We start from the raw sequence: 21,149 nt of genomic DNA on the forward strand, positions 1-21,149 counted from the left end.
TGTGTGACATGTCTCCCTCAGTCGCTCTCTCAGTCACTCCCTTGGGGATAGGTGGCTCCCTTGGTCACTCCCAGCATGGGGAGCATCAGGAATGCTGGGAATAGTAGTTCTGGTGGCAGACAGATCTCTGACCTAGACACTAGAGCCAAGTGAGCCTGGAACAAGTTACTGTTGCAGTGGGGGATGGAGGGAAAGCAAAGGTGAGAGACATAAGTAAAATCAGAGTGTTTAGGAAAAATTAAAGGGATGATATCCTAAAACTTTCAGGAAATCTCCACCAATGAAACAAAGAAAAAAAAAAGCCTCTATTATTCTGTGAGCAACAAACCAAATTTGGTTGGGGTCTCAGACAATTCGCTCATATGATTGCAAAGACAGAAACTCCCAGATTGGAGAGGGCTCCCTGAGGGATATCCAGATTGGAGAGGATGCAGGTTGGGTTGAAGGGACACCCCCCGCATGCACAAATTTCATGCACTGGGCCTCGAATCCAACTGTGACCTCCTGGTTCATAGGTCAATGCTCAACCACTGAACCACACCAGCTGGGCCATATATGTGTTGTTGTTGTTTTTAATTTCTTTTATTGATTTCAGAGAGGAAGGGAGAGGGAGAGACAGATAGAAACATCAGTAATGAGAGAGGTCATTGATCAGCCGCCTCCTGCACACTCCCTACAGGGATCAAGCCCAAAACCAGAGCCATGTGCCATGACCAGGAATCAATAGTGACTCCCCATTCATAGGTTGCTCAACCACTGAGCTATACCAGCTGGACAGAACATATATTTTTCAAATACAGAATTTAGTTGCTTTCTTCTCAGACTATCTTAAGAATGTCTAGGGCAATTTATATTGTAAGTTTTCAATAAAATTCAGCTTCATTTTTTAAGAAAAATCAAACCTTAAATTTGTCTTAACCTACACAGGATAGCCTCCTGTTGTTTTTGTTTGTTTGTTTTGTTTTGCTTTGTAAAAATAAAAAGGGGGGGGTGTGAATTTAGGCAACTATAAAGGAAAAGAAATGTTAACTTTTCTTATTTCAATTTGGTAGGTTTGAGAAATTTTTGTGGTTCATTAGCTCAGAGAACTATTTAATTATAGGAGGACGAGATCAGCAACAGAATGAAATAATTGTGAAAAGATACTTGACAGCAGGTAGGTATGATTAAAATTCTAAAGAATATTTTCTTAAGTAATTGGATCAGTTATCTCAATATTAGCTATAGATTTTCATTTTAAACTTCTTTGACAAATTGAGTTAGTAGAAAGAGTTTGATGCTTGGTGGTTTATAGTTTGACAGTTATCATCGTAAGTGAATATTTCTAAAGTAGTAATGCTAAGCTAATCTGCAGTGTTGGACTTTTGATTCTTTGCTATATTAGCATATTAATTCTCCAAAATCATAGATTAAATTTTTAAAAGCTTAATTTTTCAGTGCTGACGTTTATAACCTTTTCTAACATTTAGAAAGGACTGAAGTCCTGCGGTGTAAGTCCTCTCATTTTTGTATGCTTATAATCACCGCCTCACTGTGGCTAAGCCCTCAGCGTGGGTATGAGAAATCAATAACCAATACCAGAACTAATCTAATGACCATTGAAGATTCCTAACCATGGAAGAAAGCAGCAGGGTCAGGTTACATGGTGCCCAGGGCTTGGTCTCTGTCTTTTCTAGCTCTGTTCATTATGAGTTGAGCCTGTTATGGAGCATATGAGTTTTTCTCATTGAGTTTCAAACCCAGATAAGGTGTCCACAGCAAGCAGCAGCTGCTCATTTTACCTGTTAAGAACCATGCATTTTCCTTTTCTCTGGTTGACCATTTACTCTTGTATTCATCTGTTTGTTCCTTTAAATCATTTGATGCTCTCACATACTGAGAATAAAACTGGAAGTCTTTATCTCCAGCTTCTTTTCTTACCACTCTCCCCTCACTCTGGCCTCCTGACTGCTCTTCATACATGTCAAACAACCATAGTCCTCAGGACCTTTGCACTTGCAATGACGACTCATCTGCTCCATCTGTCTCTCACCCTTTCAGCAGGCTAGTCTGGGCTTCTTACATGGTAACTCAGCAAGTTTCGGAAAGAGAGGAAGCACACAAGGCCTCTCAAGGCCTAGGCTGGGAACTGGCACTTAGTCACATCTGCCACATTCTTTTGGCCAAGGCAGGTCATGAGGAAGGGCCAGATCCAAGGGATGGGACATGCACTCCACCTCTTTTTTAAAAAATTATTATTATTATTATTTAATTTATTGGGGTGGACTCCACTCTTAATGGGAAAAGCTTCAGTCACAAAGCAAAGAGGTGTGGGTAGAGGGAGGGAGAGGAATTGTCATTTTTGTAATCTACCATATTAGCATTGCTTTCTAGAAGGAGGCCTATAAGAAATCGCCCAGGGATAGGAGATGGAATTTATATGTCTTCTTATCACTTTTAGGTTTTGAATCCATTAAACAGTAAATAAATAAATAATTGTAATAAAACAAAACAGAATTTAGAGTATCGTTTCTTCTTTTTAAGGGGACATTTATGTACATGCTGATCTTCATGGAGCTACTAGCTGTGTCATTAAAAATCCAACAGGTATTATATTTCTTTCTATTCAGAACTTTAATTCCTTTTGTTAAAATGTTTTAATATAACTATAAGACAAAAATTGTCAATAGAGATTTGGCACTTTATAATGATAAAAACAGTCAATCCTTTAGTAAGTTATAACCATTATAAATACATATACACTCAACAACAGAGCCCTAGAATACATGAAGCAAAATCTGACAGAATTGAAGGGAAAAATAGGTAATTCAGCAATTATATTTAACTTTTAATATTTAACTTTCAATCATAGATTGAGTAACTAGATATAAGATCAACAATGAAATTGAAGATGTGAACAGCACTAAGTTAACTAGATCTAATACATCTCTAGTATACTCCACCAAATAACAATAGATCCGTATTCTTCTCAAGTACACATGGAACATTCTCCAGGAGAGACCATGTGATATTCATTAAAAAGTCTCAGCCCTGGCTGGTTTGGCTCAGTGGATAGAGCATCGGCCTGTGGACTGACGGGTCCTGGGTTTGATTCTAGTCAAGGACACATGCCTGGATTGCAGACTTGATCCCCAGTGGGGGAATGCAGGAGGCAACCAATCAATGATTCTCTCTTACCATTGATGTTTCTATCTCTCTCCCTCTCCCTTCCTCTCTGAAATCAATAAAAATATTTTTTTGAAAGCCTCAATAAATTTTAAAACTATTGAAATCTTACAAATTAAGTTTTCTGACCATAATGGAGTGAAATTAGAAACCACTAATAGAAGAGAATTTGGAGAATATACACATGTATGGAAATTAAAGTACACACTCATAAATAATCAATGGATCAAAGAGGAAATCTTTAGGGGCCTGGATGTCAGCAAATACTTTGAGATGAGTGAAATGAAAACCGTGTATCAAAACTTTGGAGATGTAGCTAAAGCAGTGCTTAAAGAGAGATTTATGGTGGTAATGCCTATAATAAAAAAGAAGAACAATTTCAAATCAATAACAATTATAATCATTAAAATCTAGAAAAACAAGCAAATAAAGGTTCAGATTCCTAAAATTAGGAACAAAAGAGAGGACATTACTGTCAACTTCACAGAAATCAAAAGAATCATGAGGGAATTCTGTGAAAAGTTGTATAGCAGCAAATTAAATAACCTAGATGAAATGAGCAAATTCTTAGAAAGACACAAACTACCAAAACTGGCCTAAGGTGAAATAGAAAATCAAAACAAACCTATAAGTAAAGAAATTGAATTAGTAATTTAAAAAAATCTACTCAAAGAAATCTCAGGCCCACATGGCTTCACTGGTTAATTCTACCAAACTTTTAAAGAAGATTAAACCTCAGTCCTTCACAAAGTCTTCCAAAAAATAGAAGAGATGGGAACACTTTCTCACTCAGCGATCACCAACTGGTAGTCTGCAGACCACTGGTGGTCCTCAAGGTCCGAAAAGTTGGCAACCGCTGTTCTAACTCTTCTACAAGACCATTTACCCTAATAACAAAACCAGACAGACATAACAAGAAAACTACAGATCAATATCACTTATGAATATAGACACAAAAATCCTCAACAAAATATTAGGAAACTGAATCTAGTAGCATGTTAAAAGTATTATACAGCCGAAACCGGTTTGGCTCAGTGGATAGAGCGTCGGCCTGCGGACTGAAAGGTCCCAGGTCCGATCCCGGTCAAGGGCATGTACCTGGGTTGCGTGCACTTCCCCAGTGGGGGATGTGCAGGAGGCAGCTGATCGATGTTTCTCTCTCATCGATGTTTCTAACTCTATCTCTATCTCTCTCCTTTCCTCTCTGTAAAAAATCAATAAAATATATTAAAAAAAAAAAAGTATTATACGCCATGACAAAGCGGGATTTATCCCAGGTATGCAAGGTTTGTCTTATGATTGAAAATTAATTAATGTAGTAAAGTATAATAGCATAAGTACAAAAATCACATGATCATTTAAATTGATGCAGAAGAAGCCTTTGGCAGTAATCTAACACCCACTTGTGATAAAAGCATTCAACAAACTAGGAATATAAGGGAATTTCCTCAACTCGGTAAAGAATAGCTGTGGAAAACCCACAGCTAACAATTGTACGTAATGCTCACAGACTGAAAGCTTTCCCCTAAGATCATGAATGAGATAAGCATGGCTGTTATTGCTGCTTCTGTTCCATGTTTATGGAAGTACTAAATAGGTCATTAGGCAATAAAAAGAAATTAAAAATATCCAAATTGATAAGGAAAATATAAAACTATATTAATGGATACAGGATTTAGGGGATTATGGAGATTTCTGGAATTAGTAATAATAGTACCATAGCTTTATGAACATACTAAAACCCATTGAATTTTACAAAGTGGACAAAAGTAAGTTTATAGCTGTTGCTGTGGGAAATAATCCTATGTAATAAAAGGCCAATATGCAAATTGACCCTAACAACAGAACGACTGTGCTCTCCCACAAGGGGAGCTCTGCTCAGCCACAAGCCGGGTTGCTGCAAGCACAGTGGTGGTGGCAGGAGCCTCTCCCACCTCCTCCGCAGCGCTAAGATGTCCAACTGTGGCTTAGGCCCACGGGGAGCAGGCCTAAGCTGGCGGGTGGACATCCCCTGAGGGCTCCTGAGCTGCCAAAGGGATGTCTGACTGCCAGCTTAGGCCCGATCCCCCGGGGAGCAGGCCTAAGCCAGCAGGTGGACATCCCCCAAGGGGTCCTGGACTGCAAGAGGGCGCAGGCCGGGCTGAGGTAATCCCGAGCCTCTTGTACAATAATAAATAATAATTCAGAAATAAACTCTGTATTCACATACAACTATAAACCTACTTCTGCCCAAACCTGTATATTTTTAAAGGGTCAGTTTTATGTTATGTGAGTTATATCCCAATTTAAAAATATTTGAAATATAACTAGGGGTTTGTGATTAATATGCTCTTTATTTTGATGATTTAGTGAATCTGTAATAATTCTGGAAGTCTTCAAACTTTAAATAGATTGTTTAAATTATCCTTTTTGGAATGAGGCTAGATTTACTGACATAAGAGAGGAAATTTCTTCTCTAATTTGTTTTATTTACTTAGACCAGCGGTCGGCAAACCGGCTCTTTTGCCCCTTGAGTGTGGCTCTTCCACAAAATACCACAGAACGACTGTGCTCTCCCACAAGGGAGATGTCGGTCGGTCGGGCGGCTGGAGGCACAGCACAGGCGGGCCATGGGATACGCAGCGCTTGGGGAGGCGCACGGGATTCATGCACGAGTTGAGTGAGCCAGTCAGTCAGCAGTCTCATTGTGCAGTGGTTAGTGCTAGTCGCATCCGCAAATCGCATGTGGGTAACCAAAGTACCTACTTGAAGTATAAAGTTCCCTATATTTTTCCAACCAGCTGCAAATCCTACAGGTATTTTTGTCATCAATTTAAGAATTGTAATTATCTTGTGTTGGTGGCTTTATTACTATAAAATGAAACATTTTTAGCAAAGGCCAGCTTAGGAGTACCCTAATTAAGTTAATAACAATGTACCTACCTATATAGTTTAAGTTTAAAAAACTTGGCTCTCAAAAGAAATTTCAGTCGTTGTACTGTTGATATTTGGCTCTGTTGACTAATGAGTTTGCCGACCACTGACTTAGACCATTTAAAAGCCTGCTGTAAATACATTTTAATAAAAAATAGTAACTTTTTATAATATTGCAATAAAAATGTAGTACTAGTATTTAAAATATAAGAAGATTAAACCTGCCACACCTGTGATTTTCATATCTTGCTCTGTAGAAAGTCTGTACTTGGTACTGACGCATTGTAGCATTGTTATTACAGGAGAACCGATTCCTCCTCGAACCTTGACTGAAGCTGGCACAATGGCACTTTGCTACAGTGCTGCTTGGGATGCCCGAGTTATCACTAGTGCTTGGTGGGTGTACCATCATCAGGTAATAATGGCTATGGTTCTTTTCTTAATTTATTAAGAACTATCATGTACCAAATTTTAGGGGTATAGAAGTGAACAAGGCTGAGTTCACTTCTACTTGATGGAGCTGACATTTTGGTAGTGGAGAAAGATACGTAATGCCAGGTAGCAATTGCTATAAGTATTTTTTTTAAGGGGATAGAGAGTGATAGGGACTGCCATTCTGAACAGAGTATCTGGGAAGGTAAGATTTGAGCTGCAGAGTCCTAAATGAAGAGAGAGTGATCCATGCAATTATATGGGATAGAGAGTGTTCTAATTATGACGGACATACTGACCTAAAACACCGATTCATACTTGTTAGAATTTTCTGAATTCCTTTTGGCTGTTCCAGGAAAGTAGGTATATCCAATGGTTTTGTAGTCACTCGATTTTAGTGATTGTCCCTTTTTTCTTTTTTAATATATTTCTATGATTTATAGGGGGGAGAGAGAGAGAGATAGAAACATCAATGATGAGAGAATCATTGACCGGCTGCCTTCTGCACACCCCCTACTGGGGATGGAACCTGGGACTCTTCAGTCCACATGCCGACGCTCTATCTACTGAGCCAAACCAGCTAGGGCTAGTGATTGTCTTTCTTTATGGTTATGTTGTTTTTTGTGATGATACTTCATTCCACATTTGACTTTACACTGCTATTGATACACAGTTTCAAGAATTATAATTAACTAGAGGCCCAGTGCACGAAATTTGTGCATGGGTAGGGTTCCTAGACCTGGCCGGCGATCAGGGCTTTCCTACTGGCTGCCAACCGGGGCCTTCCTTTTCTGGCTGCCAGCCAGGGCCTGCCTTCCCCAGCTGCCAGCTGGGGCCTTCATTTGTTCCACGCCGCCCCCTGGTGGTCAGCGCGTGTCATAGCAAGCAGTCGGTCTCCCGGTCAAACTCCCAAGGGGACAATTTGCATATTAACCTTTTATATAGATAGATAGATAGATGATAGATAGATAGATAGATAGATAGAGAGATAGATGATAGATAGGAAAAAGCATGTAGTAAAAAGAATTCAATATCATTATCCTTTCTTATATTTTTGTTTCATTTTTATATCAGTTATATTATTTTCTGCTATGCTGTGATACTGGATTTTTAGGAAGTACCACTTCTGAGATTAGGTTTTTCTGCCTCAGTCTTGTTATGAAAGTGACTTTAATTCTTTTATGAATAGGTTTTTTAATCCTTTGCATAACTATGACTAATAAATATACTCTCAGATTTGGGGATTTCACAGATGTATGATATATTTATTAGTTGTGGAATTATTTTGCTCACTTCCTATTTTGTCAAATTAGAATGAATATGTTTTAAAACCTGCTATCATTTTTATTTCCTAAAGTAAAAAGATTATTTTATTACCAAAAAGAGTATCTCAGAAAAGGATTTTATTTAATAAATATAGTTTTATTTTAGTAAGTGTAGTTGTATGGTAAACTTACTAAACTACTACTTCTTTATTATATCTCACACTAGAGAAACGGTGTGGACCAGTTCTGGCTCTATTCCAAGACATTTGAAAATTACCGATGTAGTATGTTCTAGCATGTTCTTTTTTTTTTTTTTTCACTGTTACAGCAAAGGGTATATTTATCATTAAAGAGACATATCCCATCAGCATTTATCATTTTTGCTAAATTTATAAACTTCTCAGGACATAGCACTACTTACTTAAATATGACTTTCTTCATTGAAAATATTTTTTTTAAGTATTTCTAAAGACAAGAGTATAATGTATTACATGTTCCTCAGGTGTCTAAAACAGCACCAACTGGAGAATATTTGACAACAGGAAGCTTCATGATAAGAGGTAATGATTGTCAGTGGGTTATAGGAACCAGTTTGAGGACCATTTGCTAATATTCTGAGAACAGACTCTTGTCTTGATTTCATATATTTGAAGTCTGTTATGAAATAAGGAAAATTACTCTGCTGTAGCAAATTTAGCATTTGTCATGTCATCTCCATATATATTTTTATTGATGAATATATACTTCACATAGTTTAAAGTTATAAGGGTAAGAAAGTATAACATGACCTTTTTTTCTAAAAATTGATTATTCAGGGTCTGATTAACCCAAAGGATGAGAGCAAACAATCAGATTTTTCTATCTTAATTCCTGTTCCTTACATAATGCCAATTTCTGTAAATGGGAAATGTTCCTCTTGACAGAGAAAAGACAAAACAAGTGTAACCATTGGTATCAGATACCTTGCAAGCATAAAATGAAGAAAACAGATTTGTAAAACATTTATGTCCATTATCTTTTGTAGGAAAAAAGAATTTCCTTCCTCCGTCATATCTAATGCTGGGGTTTAGCTTCCTCTTTAAGGTACTTTTCATATTCTTCATTATTATACTTTTTAAATATGTTTTTACTGATTTTTAGGGAGAGATAGAAACATCAATGATGAGAATCATTGATTGGCTGCCTCCTGCAACCCAGGTTTGTGCCCTGAACGGAAATCAAACCATGCCCTCTGGTTCATGGGTCAGTGCCCAGCCACTGAGCCACACTGGCCAGGCTCTTTATTATTTTTTTTTTCTGATTTTCATTAGCCTCACTTAAAGTTCCATCAATGAAAAGGGATTATTTCCATAGGTAGATGAGTCTTGTGTTTGGAGACATCGAGGTGAACGAAAAGTCAGAGTGCAAGATGAAGACATGGAGACACTGGCGAGTTGCACAAGTGAACTCATATCAGAAGAAATGGAACAACTAGGTAGTTTACAGACTTTAATAAAGTACCTAATAACGTTTTCTATTACAGGCAATCTTCGGGTTACGTTGGACTTGATGTACGTCATTTCGTGGTTACGTCGCCATCTCCCATTTTCAGTATTTATAAAAAATAAAAAGTTCCGTCATTTTAACATATGTACATATGTGCTTTATGTTTTTTATTATTTATTTACCACAAGTAAAGGTCAGGAATTGTTATCTTTTAAATTTTTTTTACTGTTTCACTTCATTACTGCTGTGTATGTGCTCCATGTGAATGACGTGGGTGCTTGTGTAGGTGGGTTCCTACTTACGGCGAAAATTGAGTTACATCGCGCCATAGGAATGGATCTCCGACGTAACCCAAGGACTGCCTGTATCTAGTTTTGCTCCTAAATTCTTACTTAGAAAATCATAGCTCCTTTTGGATAATTAAAGTTTCATTTACTGAATTTTGTTTTGGGAAATTTTAAATATGCTTATAATCCCACATTGTTTGCGGGTAGTTTTTATCGCGCGCTAACAGGTGATGCAGGCCATTTTTGCTAATTTTTTGCGCAAATGGCAACGTTCAGTAGAATTACGATAACTTTAGTTTACGTATTTATACGTTAACCCGCATTCTACTGCTAGTCTATAAAAAACGTATTAATACGTGTCCTGCGCTCTACTACACTGGTAGAACGTATAAATACGTTTCCCGCATACAATGTGATCCTAGTGAATTATAAAGTAATTAGATCCATAACTAGTACACTTGAGTATATATTTATATAATAAAACTTCAGTATTTATTGGGTAATTCATAAATATGAATGAGCACTTACTTTAGGGCAGTGGTTCTCAACCTTCTGGCCCTTTAAATACAGTTCCTCATGTTGTGACTCAACCATAAAATTATTTTCGTTGCTACTTCGTAACTGTAATGTTGCTATTGTTATGAATCATAATGTAAATATCTGATATGCAGGATGGTCTTAGGCGACCTCTGTGAAAGGGTTGTTCGACCGCCAAATGGGTCGTGACCCACAGGTTGAGAACTGCTTCTTTAGGGTTTAGAAGTGATACAAAGATGAGTTCATAACCAGTACAATTTCCTTTAAGATAATTTAGCTTGATTTAATAATATATTTGCTTCAAGTGGAGAGCAATTATGGTTACTAGAATAAATTTACTTATCTACCTGAAGGAACTAAAGAAAATATCTAAGTTATAGTTATCTTTCTCCTAGGGTCATTCATTTTTGGGAGTAATACTGCATTGTTTTATTTATGACTATTAACTGTTGTAACAAGTCTCTTTTTTTAAAATTTTCAATCTGTTCTTGATACTATATAAAGTGCTTTATTTACATTATTTTTTATTGAATTCTCAAAACCATCCTTGTCATATGGGTGGTGGTATCCCATTTTATAGGTGAGGCAACTAGGCCATATTGCTAGATAGTGTTCCTTTTGCCCAGAGTGTGAACACATGCTGTGTGCCAGTTATATACCACACTAGAGGCCAGGTGCATGGAATTCATGCGGGGGGGGGAGCGGGGCGTTGTCCCTCAGCCCAGCCTGCACCCTCTCCAATCTGGGACACCTTGGGGGATGTCTGAGTGCCAGTTTAGGTCCAATCCCGGACATCCCGGCAGTCGGACATCCCTCTCACAATCTGGGACTGCTGACTCCCAACCGCTCTCCTGCCAGCCTGATTGATACCTAACTGCTCCCCTGCTGGCCCAGTTGCCCCCAACTACCCTCCCCTCCCAGCCTGGTCGCCCCTAACTCCCCTCCCCTGCTGGCCTGGTCACCCACAACTCCCCTCCCCTGCCAGCCATCTTGTGGCTGTGGGCACCTCCATCTCTGAGGGTGGGGCAGTCAATTAGCATATTCCCTCCTTATTGGCTGTGGGCACCACCATCTTTGAGGGCAGGACAGTCAATTAGCCTATTCCCTCCTTATTGGCTGTGGGGCAAGGATTTACATAATAATAAATGGGGGAGTAGTTTCAGCTACCACTGTCTGGACAGAGTTGGCGCCTAGCTCCGAGCTTTGCTAGGGCTTCAAAGGCACTCAGCCTTCGGGGGGTTTCTGTCTATGCTTATCAGATAGTGAAGGCAATAAACAGTTTCCCACAGCCATCTTGTGCAAGAGTGTGATGGTCAATTTGCATATTACCACTTTATTATATAGGATTATCTAATTTCAGTTCTCATGTGCAAATTATAATAAAAGCAACAGAATTTATAGAACTGCTCTCCTCCTTTTTGGAAATACCTAACAAAGACAATTTATAGTTTTTATTTTAGAAACTAGAGGCCTGGTGCACGGATTTATGCATTGATGGGGTCCCTTGGCCTGGCCTGCACCTTCTGGCAATCTGGGACCCCTTTGGGGTGTCAGATAGCCGGTTTTGGCCTGATCCCCGCAGACCCAATCCAGACAGGAAGGAGCCTGGTCCTGTGCATTGAGTATCTGTCCTCTGATGGTCAGTGCACGTCACAGCGACCAGTCATTCAGTTGTTTGGTCACTTAGGCTTTTATATATATAGATGGTTGTAATGTCCAAGAAGTTTATTATGGTAAAGCATCTTGGAGATCATTTGTTCCAACCAATTCATGATACAGAGTATCCTTTTGTGTAAATCAGAGAACGCTGTGGGGATGAACAGGCATTTTCTGGTAATCTTTTGGAGAAACGGAATCAGTAGAATATTTTTTAAAGTTGTCAAGGAAATCATCTAGCTTTTTGTGGTGATAGCACTCTTGACTTTTCTCATGGTAATTCTACAGATGGAGGAGACAGTAGCAGTGAAGAAGATAAAGAGGAATTACAGGAAACTCCTGTGGAAGTGGAATTCATGTCTCAGGTTGACCAGGAGGGTATTAATATTCATAGTGGTGGAGATGAGCTAAATGAAGAACTAATGCAGGAAGAGAGCTCCGAAGATGAAGGAGAATCTGAAGAGGTAGTAAAAGATCAGGAATCTGTTGGTGAAATGAAGGATGAAGGGGAAGAGATATTAAATTATCCTGATACTACCATTGACTTGTCCCACCTTCAGTCCCAGAGGTAATTTTAAAACTATAATTGTAAGTTTTATTTGGAAGCTAGGAATGATGAGTTAATCCTTAAAAAGATAATACCGAGAATTGACCTTAGTACTTTTCCCCTTTCTGTGACTTTATTATCTTTTTCACAATTTGATTTGGAGGTCTGGTCTCTCTAAAGAAATTCCCAGGACCCAGGGTGGAAAAATACAGTAAATACAAAAGTGACTAAACTAGGTAAAAATAGAAATAAGTAAATGATTATAAATGCTAATAATATAAGAAAGGCATTGCCATGTGAAAAATAAGGTGTTTGAGTCTTTAATGTCTTTAACTGATCACCAAATTAACAGTACCATAGTTATAAAAGCATTATCTTTGGGGTAGTTAAGAATGGCTTAGGAGTCAGATCAGAATTGAGTCTCAGAGTATATCCTTGGGCAAGTTGCTTTATGTCTAAGCTTCAATTTTCTTCTTGGTGAAAATTATTATCCAATTCATTGGGTTTTGGTGAAGATAATATGCATGTAAAGCATCTAGCAGTGTCTGGTACATAGTAAGTATTCAGTACATGTCAGCTATTTAAGAATATATTTAAATGCGTGAGGAAATAAGTAAGCAATTAGATTTTGTAATTTGAAAATTTGTAGGATTGTCAGTAATTAAGGGTATGATATGGAAATGTTTTGGGACTTTGTAAATACATGCCTTCTACAGGCTAGTGGATTTCTCTTTTCTTAGATCCCTCCAGAAATTGGCTTCAAAAGAAGAATCTTCTAATATGGTAAGCTGTTTTGAAAGTTTTATGAAGAACAAACATGTCCTTCTCAATGAATAGAATAATTTTCTACTTGTCAATTTTATTGTTTGGGAAATTAGTAGTGATATTGTTTGTTTGTTTTTTTAATAGAGTGACAGTAAATTACAGAGCCGGAGACATTTGTCAGCCAAGGAAAGAAGGTAAACATTTGTATTACCTAACTAAAAAGCATGTAATTATTTTTTATTGACAATTTAGTTATGACAGATCACCTTGCTGTTCTAAAGACCTCCCTTTGTGCACTGAGGGGTCCCTTGGCAATTAAAATTGCCAAGATTTGCCATAAATCTTACTTCATTTTGTTGGGGTTTTTTGTTAATTCTTACCCAAGGATATATTTTTCCCATTGATTTTTAGAGAGAGTGGAAGGGAAGAGGGGGTGGGGGAGAGGCTGGGGATCAAACCTACAACCCAGAAACACGTCCTTGACCAGGAATCAAACCCTTGATGCTCTAACCAATTACCAACACTGGCCAGGGCATAAAATCTTATTTCATTTTTAATATTTAGCTCTTAAGAGGTTTTTCTGTTTTATATCTTAATCAGTCAGGTGTGTTATATGACATGAGACAAACTTTTATTACATAAATATGTATAATAGTGAAAAAAATGTATAATAGTGATTGCAATGTATTAAATTGACAACCTAATTTTAGGATAATATTGACAAGAATAAGTAGGAACACTTGAAATTAATTAGGAGAGTTTTACATAAGGGAAAACACTCTTTTTTAAGGATGCAGATAAGAATTTATTTTATATTTTCCCAACGCCATTTATCCCCTCTATATCCTCCTCCACCTCCCCCCACTCTCCTCCCACCACACTGTTGTCCGTTTTTAAATATAACAGGTCTCTAGAGGCAAATAGAAAGGTAGAGGCAGAAGGAATAGGACAACTGAGACAACCACTGTAAGTGAAAAAGACTAAAACTAGTATACAAAGAGGTAAAATACAAAATTAATGCCATCAAGAAGCTTTTGAGCAAAACCCAAGGACACAGACAGTGGGTGGTAAAGGCTTGCAGGGGGGAGAGGGCAATGTAATCCTTTCAACAATAAAGATTTATTTTGCCCTGGCCAGTTTGGCTCAATGGATAGAGCGTTGGCCTGCGGACTGAAGGGTCCCAGGTTTGATTACGGTCAAGGGCATGTACCTTGGTTGCGGGCACATCTCTGGTGGAGGGTGTGCAGAAGGCAGCTGATCGATGTTTCTCTCTCATCATTGTTTCTAACTCTCCCTCTCCCTTCCTCTCTGTAAAAAATCAATTATAAATATAAATTATATATATATATACATTTTTTTAAAGAATAATATAAAATTTGAAATTCAGTTCCTCATCGCCGTGGCCATGTTTCAGGTGCTTGATAGCCACATGTCTAAGTGGATACTGTATTAATGAGGTACAGCCAACCCTGTCTCTATTACCTCGCTTCTTTTAAACCTGAAACAGATTAAAAGAAGTTACCCCATTCAACAGCAACTCCTTCTACAGTACCCACCAGGTGCTCAAATTATGCCAAGTATTTTCTGCCCCACCGCTAATCCTTACTTAAATTGCCAATATTTCAGTGATGGTCATTTATTAAGCAACTCTTCCCAAAGACTTAACAACTCTTTTAGCTCAGAGAGAAAGGCACATCTCAATTTAGGAAAAGAATGGAGACACTGAGTTTTAAAGAGTTCATTTTGGAGGTAAAGGTGGAAAATCCTGACTGACGTTGTTACTTCTCTGCCCAGGATGTTAGTCACCCTTCAAAGTTATTGCCATTGTTTATATTGAGCCTCTTGACTTCCATACTCATAGCAGCTGTCACTGCACTTGGATTCTTCACCCTTTTCAAGTGCTTCTCGCTAGTCTACCTCCTTCCCACAACCTCCTTTATCTCTAGCAACCTCTCTAGCCCACATTCCAGGAGCCCCTTTTTACTTCATTATGAACAGTGATTGTTATTGTTGACATACTAAAACATATGAATAATAAGTGAATCTAGAAACAAAACAAACGAACAAAAACTTTTGAGTCCTGGATTCAGGAAATAGTCATAAATCTGTAAATACATTTGACCCTTGAACAATGTGGGTCAAAAATCCTCATACTGAGAAGAGAACCAAGATGGCGGCGTAAGGTACAGACCTGTGCGTGCTGCCTCCCACAACAACATTGAAACTACCAACTATAAGACAAACAGCTATCATTCAGAACCATGGGAAAGCTGGCCCAGTGGAAGTTCTACAACTGGAAGGAAAGAAAGAAGAGCATTGAGACTGAGTAGGATATGCAGAGGCGCCAAGAACAGAGGTACAGAGTCGCGTGCCAGGCAGGCTGCACCTGGATGCGCAGTTTTTTTCAATCGGAAGGGGTTACAAACTCTCGAATCCACTGAGCTTGTTTGGGGCGAGATTCTGAGGTCCCAGACCCTTACGGGGAGAGGCGGGACAGCCTTGCAGTGGGTCGAAAAGCAAAGGTGGCTCTCTCACGGAGCTGCTCGTTGGCACTCAGGGACGCGGAGTCACGGAGAAGCGAGGAGTCGTGGAGATGCCATTGCTGCTTGCTCCGCCCTGGTGATTCCTTGAGACCCCGCCCTACTCAATTTACATCCCCGCCCAAGCTGTGCCAGTGGCACAAAAGGAACCACCTGTGCTTTTGCAGCCTAACCCAACAAACTGCAGATTTCAACTCCTCGCACCCATAAGGGACACACTCAAGAAGCAGATTCAGGTTCAGAGGAAGCCGGACCTGGACCCGGCTAGGCCGGCAACATGGAACCGCTGTACCAGCAAACACACAAGCAGGTCCACCAGATCCAGTCTCACATGGGACACTGGGAGACGGCAGACAAGCAGTCTGTGCACTTAGTAGAAAACGAAACCCAACCAAGCATACCAGATATTCAGCCAGCTAGAAAGCCTGGAGATTTTGTCCAGCAAGGAGCCTCCTAACAAAAGACAGAATGCCAAACTTCGTGTTGACCAGTTAAAGTATGATGTCCAGGACCTGCAGACGGCTCTCAGAAAATTCCAGCAGGAGAGACAGCGATAGGAGCTTCTGACTCGCACCTTCACCCCCAGCATGGGATGCAGCGCCCCCTGCGAGGCTGCGGTGCCCCCTGTGAGGCTAAGACAGTCCCTGTGAGGCTGAGACGGCCCCGGCGAGGCTGAGACGGCCCCTGGGAAGCCGGCGGAACCGAGCTAGCTGCCCAGACGGCTTTGTCGACAGCCCGCGAACCAGCGCACAGCGCCAAGCACAACTATCACCCGAAGGGCGAGAGGGGCGAGAGCAGCTGTAGTGTTGCTTTCTCCCCACTTTTGGTAGTGAAATCCTCATTTTAAACATAAGAGGACACATTATTTTAAAAAGCCATCACATGTCTTCGTACCCTTTCTGAGTAGAGCGTGAACAAGTCTTGAGAGACCTTTCCGAGCACAGGGACACATCATGGATGGAAATAGCTACATTTTCCATGTGTATGACCTTTGACCCAGCAACAAAAAGTGTACACCTATGGATGAGGATAGTGGAGGGGTACGGGCAGAGGGTGGGGTGGGAGCTATGGGGGGAAAAAGGGGAACAACTGTAATAATCTGAACAATGAAGATTTATTTTAAAAAAACACCGATTAGAGACAGGAGTACCAGAGAGAAGTGTCAAAAACGAACTATTGAGGACTTGGAATGCCATTCCAGAAAATTTTTTCTGTTTAAAAAACTTTGCAACAGCGTTACTCTCCATGTTTTCATTCACATACGCTTGTGAATCTTTGTTCTCAGTGATGACTTTTGTTAAGTCTCGTAATAGGAGTAGCCCAATGGATGAAAGCAGTAGCTCGTGCATATCTCTGAAGGTCACAAAATATAAACCATAATTACAATCTGGCCTCGGCACCTGTGGATTCCTCACCACGGATTGAAATATAGTTGACTCTTCAATAATACAGGCTTGAACTGCCTGGGTCCACTTCTACTGGGCGTATTTAGTGCAAACCTGTGTTGTTCAGGGGTCAAGTATAGTGTTATCTGAAATTGATACAGTAGTTGAGAAGTAAGAAATTGCTGTGAGTTCAGGTGTTTTGTAATTAACATGGCCTTGGCAGATCTTAGCTATTTATTTTATTTTAAAAACATATTTTTATTGATTTCAGAGAGAAAGGGAGAGGGAAAGACAGAAACATCAATGATGAGAGAGAATCATTGATTGGCTGCCTCCTGCACACCCCACACTGGGAATTGAGCCCACAACCTGGGCATGTGCCCTGACTTGGAATTGAGTAGTGACTTCCTGGTTCATAGGTCGGTGCTCAGTCACTGAGCCACAATGCATCAGAAGTATTCTTGAAAATAGATTAGCACTTAGGTAAGTGAAGATACAGAGACATCAATCAAGGAGAATTTACACGAACTTAAGGTAGTGGGAATTTGGAAGCAATATGCATAGTGCTTTGAGGAAATGATGAATAGACTGAGGTGAAAGGAGCAGAATGTTCATGTTTGTGACCTGGTAGATAAGATTGGCAAAATGGAACTTATATTGGGAACTTAAAATGACAAGCTAAGGATTTTGGATTTTATCTTGAAAGTAATGTGAAGAGGACTTTTGGAAGATTTTGAATGAGATTGTGACCTAGGTAAACAGTTAAGGAAGATTAATCTAGAAGTTCATGTAGAAAAGATTTTGGGGGAAATCCCTGGAGGAAAACGGTGGGAAGTGCTGAACACCTGGCCTACGACAGTGACATTGGGAATAGAAGAGTTTGAACATGAAAAATATCACAGCAATAGAATTTCCCTTTCATCCTTCATCTGCTTATTTTTTATCCATTTATTCAGCCAACCACTTGACAGATATTTTATTAAATAGCTAAGATCTGCCTGAGCATTGTGGCTCAGTGATTGAGCACCGACCTATGAACCAGGAGGTCACTACTCAATACCAAGTCAGGGCACATGCCCAGGTTGCAGGCTTAATTCCCAGTGTGGGGCATTGCACAAGGCAGCCAATCAATGATTATCTCTCATCATTGATGTTTCTATCTTTCCCTCTCCCTTTCTCTCTGAAATCAATAAAAATATATTTTTAAAATAAAAATAAATAGCTAAGATCTGCCAAGGCCATGTTAATTACAAAGACTACAAATCCTGTTGCCTGGCTGTCAAGGTGTTAAGGAACTGAATGTAGCTACTAAGTAAGGGTAAGTCGAGGGTGAAAAACACACGAGAGAAAAATTTTAAGCTTTTTTCCTTTGTGATGATTAGTGCTTCTTTGTATATGGTAACTGGTGATTATCAGGTAAAGCAGAAGCCTTGATCTGTTATACGTTGTACATGTTCCTTCCCCATGTAATTTTTTTAGGGACTAAGAATTTGAAATTCTAAGAATTAGATGTTTTTGTTTCATTTACATTTAGGGAACTGAAGAAGAAAAAGCTTCCAAGTGACTCAGGGGATTTAGAAGTGATAGAGGGAAAAGACAAAGAAAAAGAAAATGCTCTACACCTTGAAACACATCAGAACACAGGCAAAAATGCCCCAGCTGTGCAGCCAGTGAAGCGAGGACAAAAGGTAATAAACCTTTGGGGTGAATTGGGTTTTTTTTACTTTTATTTCATTTAATGCTGAATTTACTCCTGGGTGATAAGTTTTTGTTTCTTTAGTTTCTTTTGGGGTATCATTTCTTCTGTGCTCCTCTCCTGATTTAGGAACAGTCTGTTCCTTTGCAGTAAGGATCATCTCAATGTGGCAGGGAGAGCTCGTGTATGGGTTCATCTGCCCATGAGCTCTGTAAGTTCCATGCCACATACTGGGAGCTTTGTTCACCTGGATGTGCTCAATGACCAGAGAATGGACATCTAAAGTTCAGCATCACTCTCTGCATTTTTAAGCTTGTGCAGCAGAAATTCAGCACTCTATTTGGGCCACTCACCCTGTGTCCAGCCCCAAGTTTGGCCTGGCACACCTGCCAACTGCACCACTGTAACAACGAAATGGCACACATTGCTTCTGTAAAGTGACATCGTTCAGATACTTGGTGACTTTTCGAAATGCATACCCTTGATGGCCTGGGCAGTCCCATGAATGTTCTTAAAGTGAACATGAAGATTTGAATCTCTTGATTTGCATGATTTTGTGGGGTTTGCTGGATCAAATGAATAATGAATCATTTTCAGATGTCACCACAAGCCACTTATGGGAAGAGCTGGGGTGAATTGTTAAAGTTAATACTATATGGCTCACAAATGAAGTTGTGAGGTTCCCCTTAAATTTTTAAAATTTAAGTGAAATAGATGCTGTAGGCAAAAAAATAATAATTCTAACCCGGTCAGTGTGACTTGGTGGTTGAGCATTGACCCATGAACCAAGAGGTTGCTGGTTCGATTCCCAGTCAGGTCACATACCCAGGTTGTGGGCTCAATCCCCAGTGGGATGCGTGCAGAAGGCAGCTGGTCAATGATTCTCTCTCATCATCTCTCTCATCATGTTTCTCTCTCTCCCTCCCCTTCCTTTCTGAAAACAATAAAAAAAATTTTTAATGGTGTAGCATGTAAAGAAGAGATTGTCAGTTACTATATCAGTGTATCCTTTTTAAAAAACTCTTTTGAAGTCTTAATAACGATCATGTTTAATGAACTTTCCTACATCAATAGTATCAGAATTTCCTGTTGTTTTGCCAGTGGGCCTCAAATAAGTGAAGTGGCTAGTCATGTTTAAAAAAGATACCAAAGTAAATTCTAGGTGGAGAAAAGAATCCATTGCAAGACAAATGGCAAATCTGATAAAAAGAAATGCTTATGTAAACAAGGTGTGTTTTTTTTCACCCATCAAATTAATAGATAATGTGTGTTCAATCTCATTCAATAAATGTTTGAGTGCACAGCATGGGAATTCCCATCAGGAGTCCTAACAATGTACTTACTCTTTGACTCAGCAATTCTACTTTTAGGAATTTATATTTTAAAAAATCATATGTATATACTAAGGATATTCATCAAGATATTTATAATAACAAGAAAACTGAAGATAATTTTAAATACCCAACAATATAAAATAACAAACAATCTGGTGTTTATACAGTGAGATATTCTGCAGATACTTTAACTTCTAAGGCAAATCCTGACGAAATCTTTACTAAAACACATTACATTTTTAGATCATTTTTGTGGAGAGCTAGCATCTTTACCACAGTGAGTCTTTGTGTCCATGAATGTGGACTATAATTATGTAAGACTTTGTATTCTTCCATTTTCCTCTAGAGCAGGGGTGGGCAAACTTTTTGACTCGAGGGCCACAATGGGTTCTTAAACTGGACCAGAGGGCCAGAACAAAAGCATGGATGGGGTGTTTGTGTGAACTAATATAAATTCAAAGTAAACATCATTACATAAAAGGGTACGGTCTTTTTTTTCTTTAGTTTTATTCATTTCAAATGGGCCGGATCCAGCCCGCAGGCTGTAGTTTGCCCACGGCTGCTCTAGAGTCTTACCTGTCTTATCTATTCCTACTTAAAATTTTTATTACTTTTTATAATAAAGTGGCATATTTTTTGAACTTTCACTTCCTAGTTATTGGTTGCTGGTATGTGGGAAGACAGTTTTCATATTCTAACAATAGGTAGTCTTACTGAATTTTTAAAATATTTCATCTGTATACAGTCACACTGCTTGCAAATGAAGGCTTTTCTTCCTTCTAATCCTAATATCTGTTATGCTTATATTTTTTGCACTGGCTCAAACATCAGTTTACAGTGTTGCATAGAGGTAATAATAGTGTGCATCTTTGTTAATTCCATTTAAGGGGACTGTAGCTAAGGTTGTTACCATGTTGTCTTAGGGGTTGTTGGTAGGTGTCCTTTATGAAGAGTTATCCTATATAATCCTATATAATAAAAGAGAAACATGGAAATTGACCGTCCTCTGCTATGCTCACCAGCCAATCAGGAGTGAGTATACAAATTAACCCGACAAAGATGGCGGGTTAATTTGCATATACAGGCGCCAGGCGGAGAGCAGAGCAGGAGAGCCGGTGGAGAGTGGAGCGGCTTGGGGGACT

At 39.2% G+C, this 21,149-nt stretch overlaps 1 protein-coding gene across 5 annotated transcripts in view; it reads left to right on the plus strand.

Moving 5' to 3' along the window:
• NEMF (nuclear export mediator factor) overlaps positions 1-21,149 on the plus strand; it is a 74,825-nt gene that overhangs the window by 41,762 nt on the left and 11,914 nt on the right. For all 5 annotated transcript variants that reach the window (XM_006776087.2, XM_006776088.2, XM_006776089.2 and 2 more), the window contains 10 exons: positions 1,053-1,156; positions 2,524-2,586; positions 6,381-6,493; positions 8,278-8,335; positions 8,800-8,858; positions 9,129-9,249; positions 12,029-12,308; positions 13,028-13,070; positions 13,197-13,246; positions 18,512-18,665. In XM_006776087.2, coding sequence (XP_006776150.1) covers positions 1,053-1,156; positions 2,524-2,586; positions 6,381-6,493; positions 8,278-8,335; positions 8,800-8,858; positions 9,129-9,249; positions 12,029-12,308; positions 13,028-13,070; positions 13,197-13,246; positions 18,512-18,665 — 1,045 coding nt within the window. The remainder of the gene's footprint in view (positions 1-1,052; positions 1,157-2,523; positions 2,587-6,380; positions 6,494-8,277; positions 8,336-8,799; positions 8,859-9,128; positions 9,250-12,028; positions 12,309-13,027; positions 13,071-13,196; positions 13,247-18,511; positions 18,666-21,149) is intronic.

Source organism: Myotis davidii, unplaced genomic scaffold (assembly GCF_000327345.1).
Source record: "Myotis davidii unplaced genomic scaffold, ASM32734v1 scaffold1069, whole genome shotgun sequence".
Lineage (NCBI taxonomy): Eukaryota > Metazoa > Chordata > Mammalia > Chiroptera > Vespertilionidae > Myotis > Myotis davidii.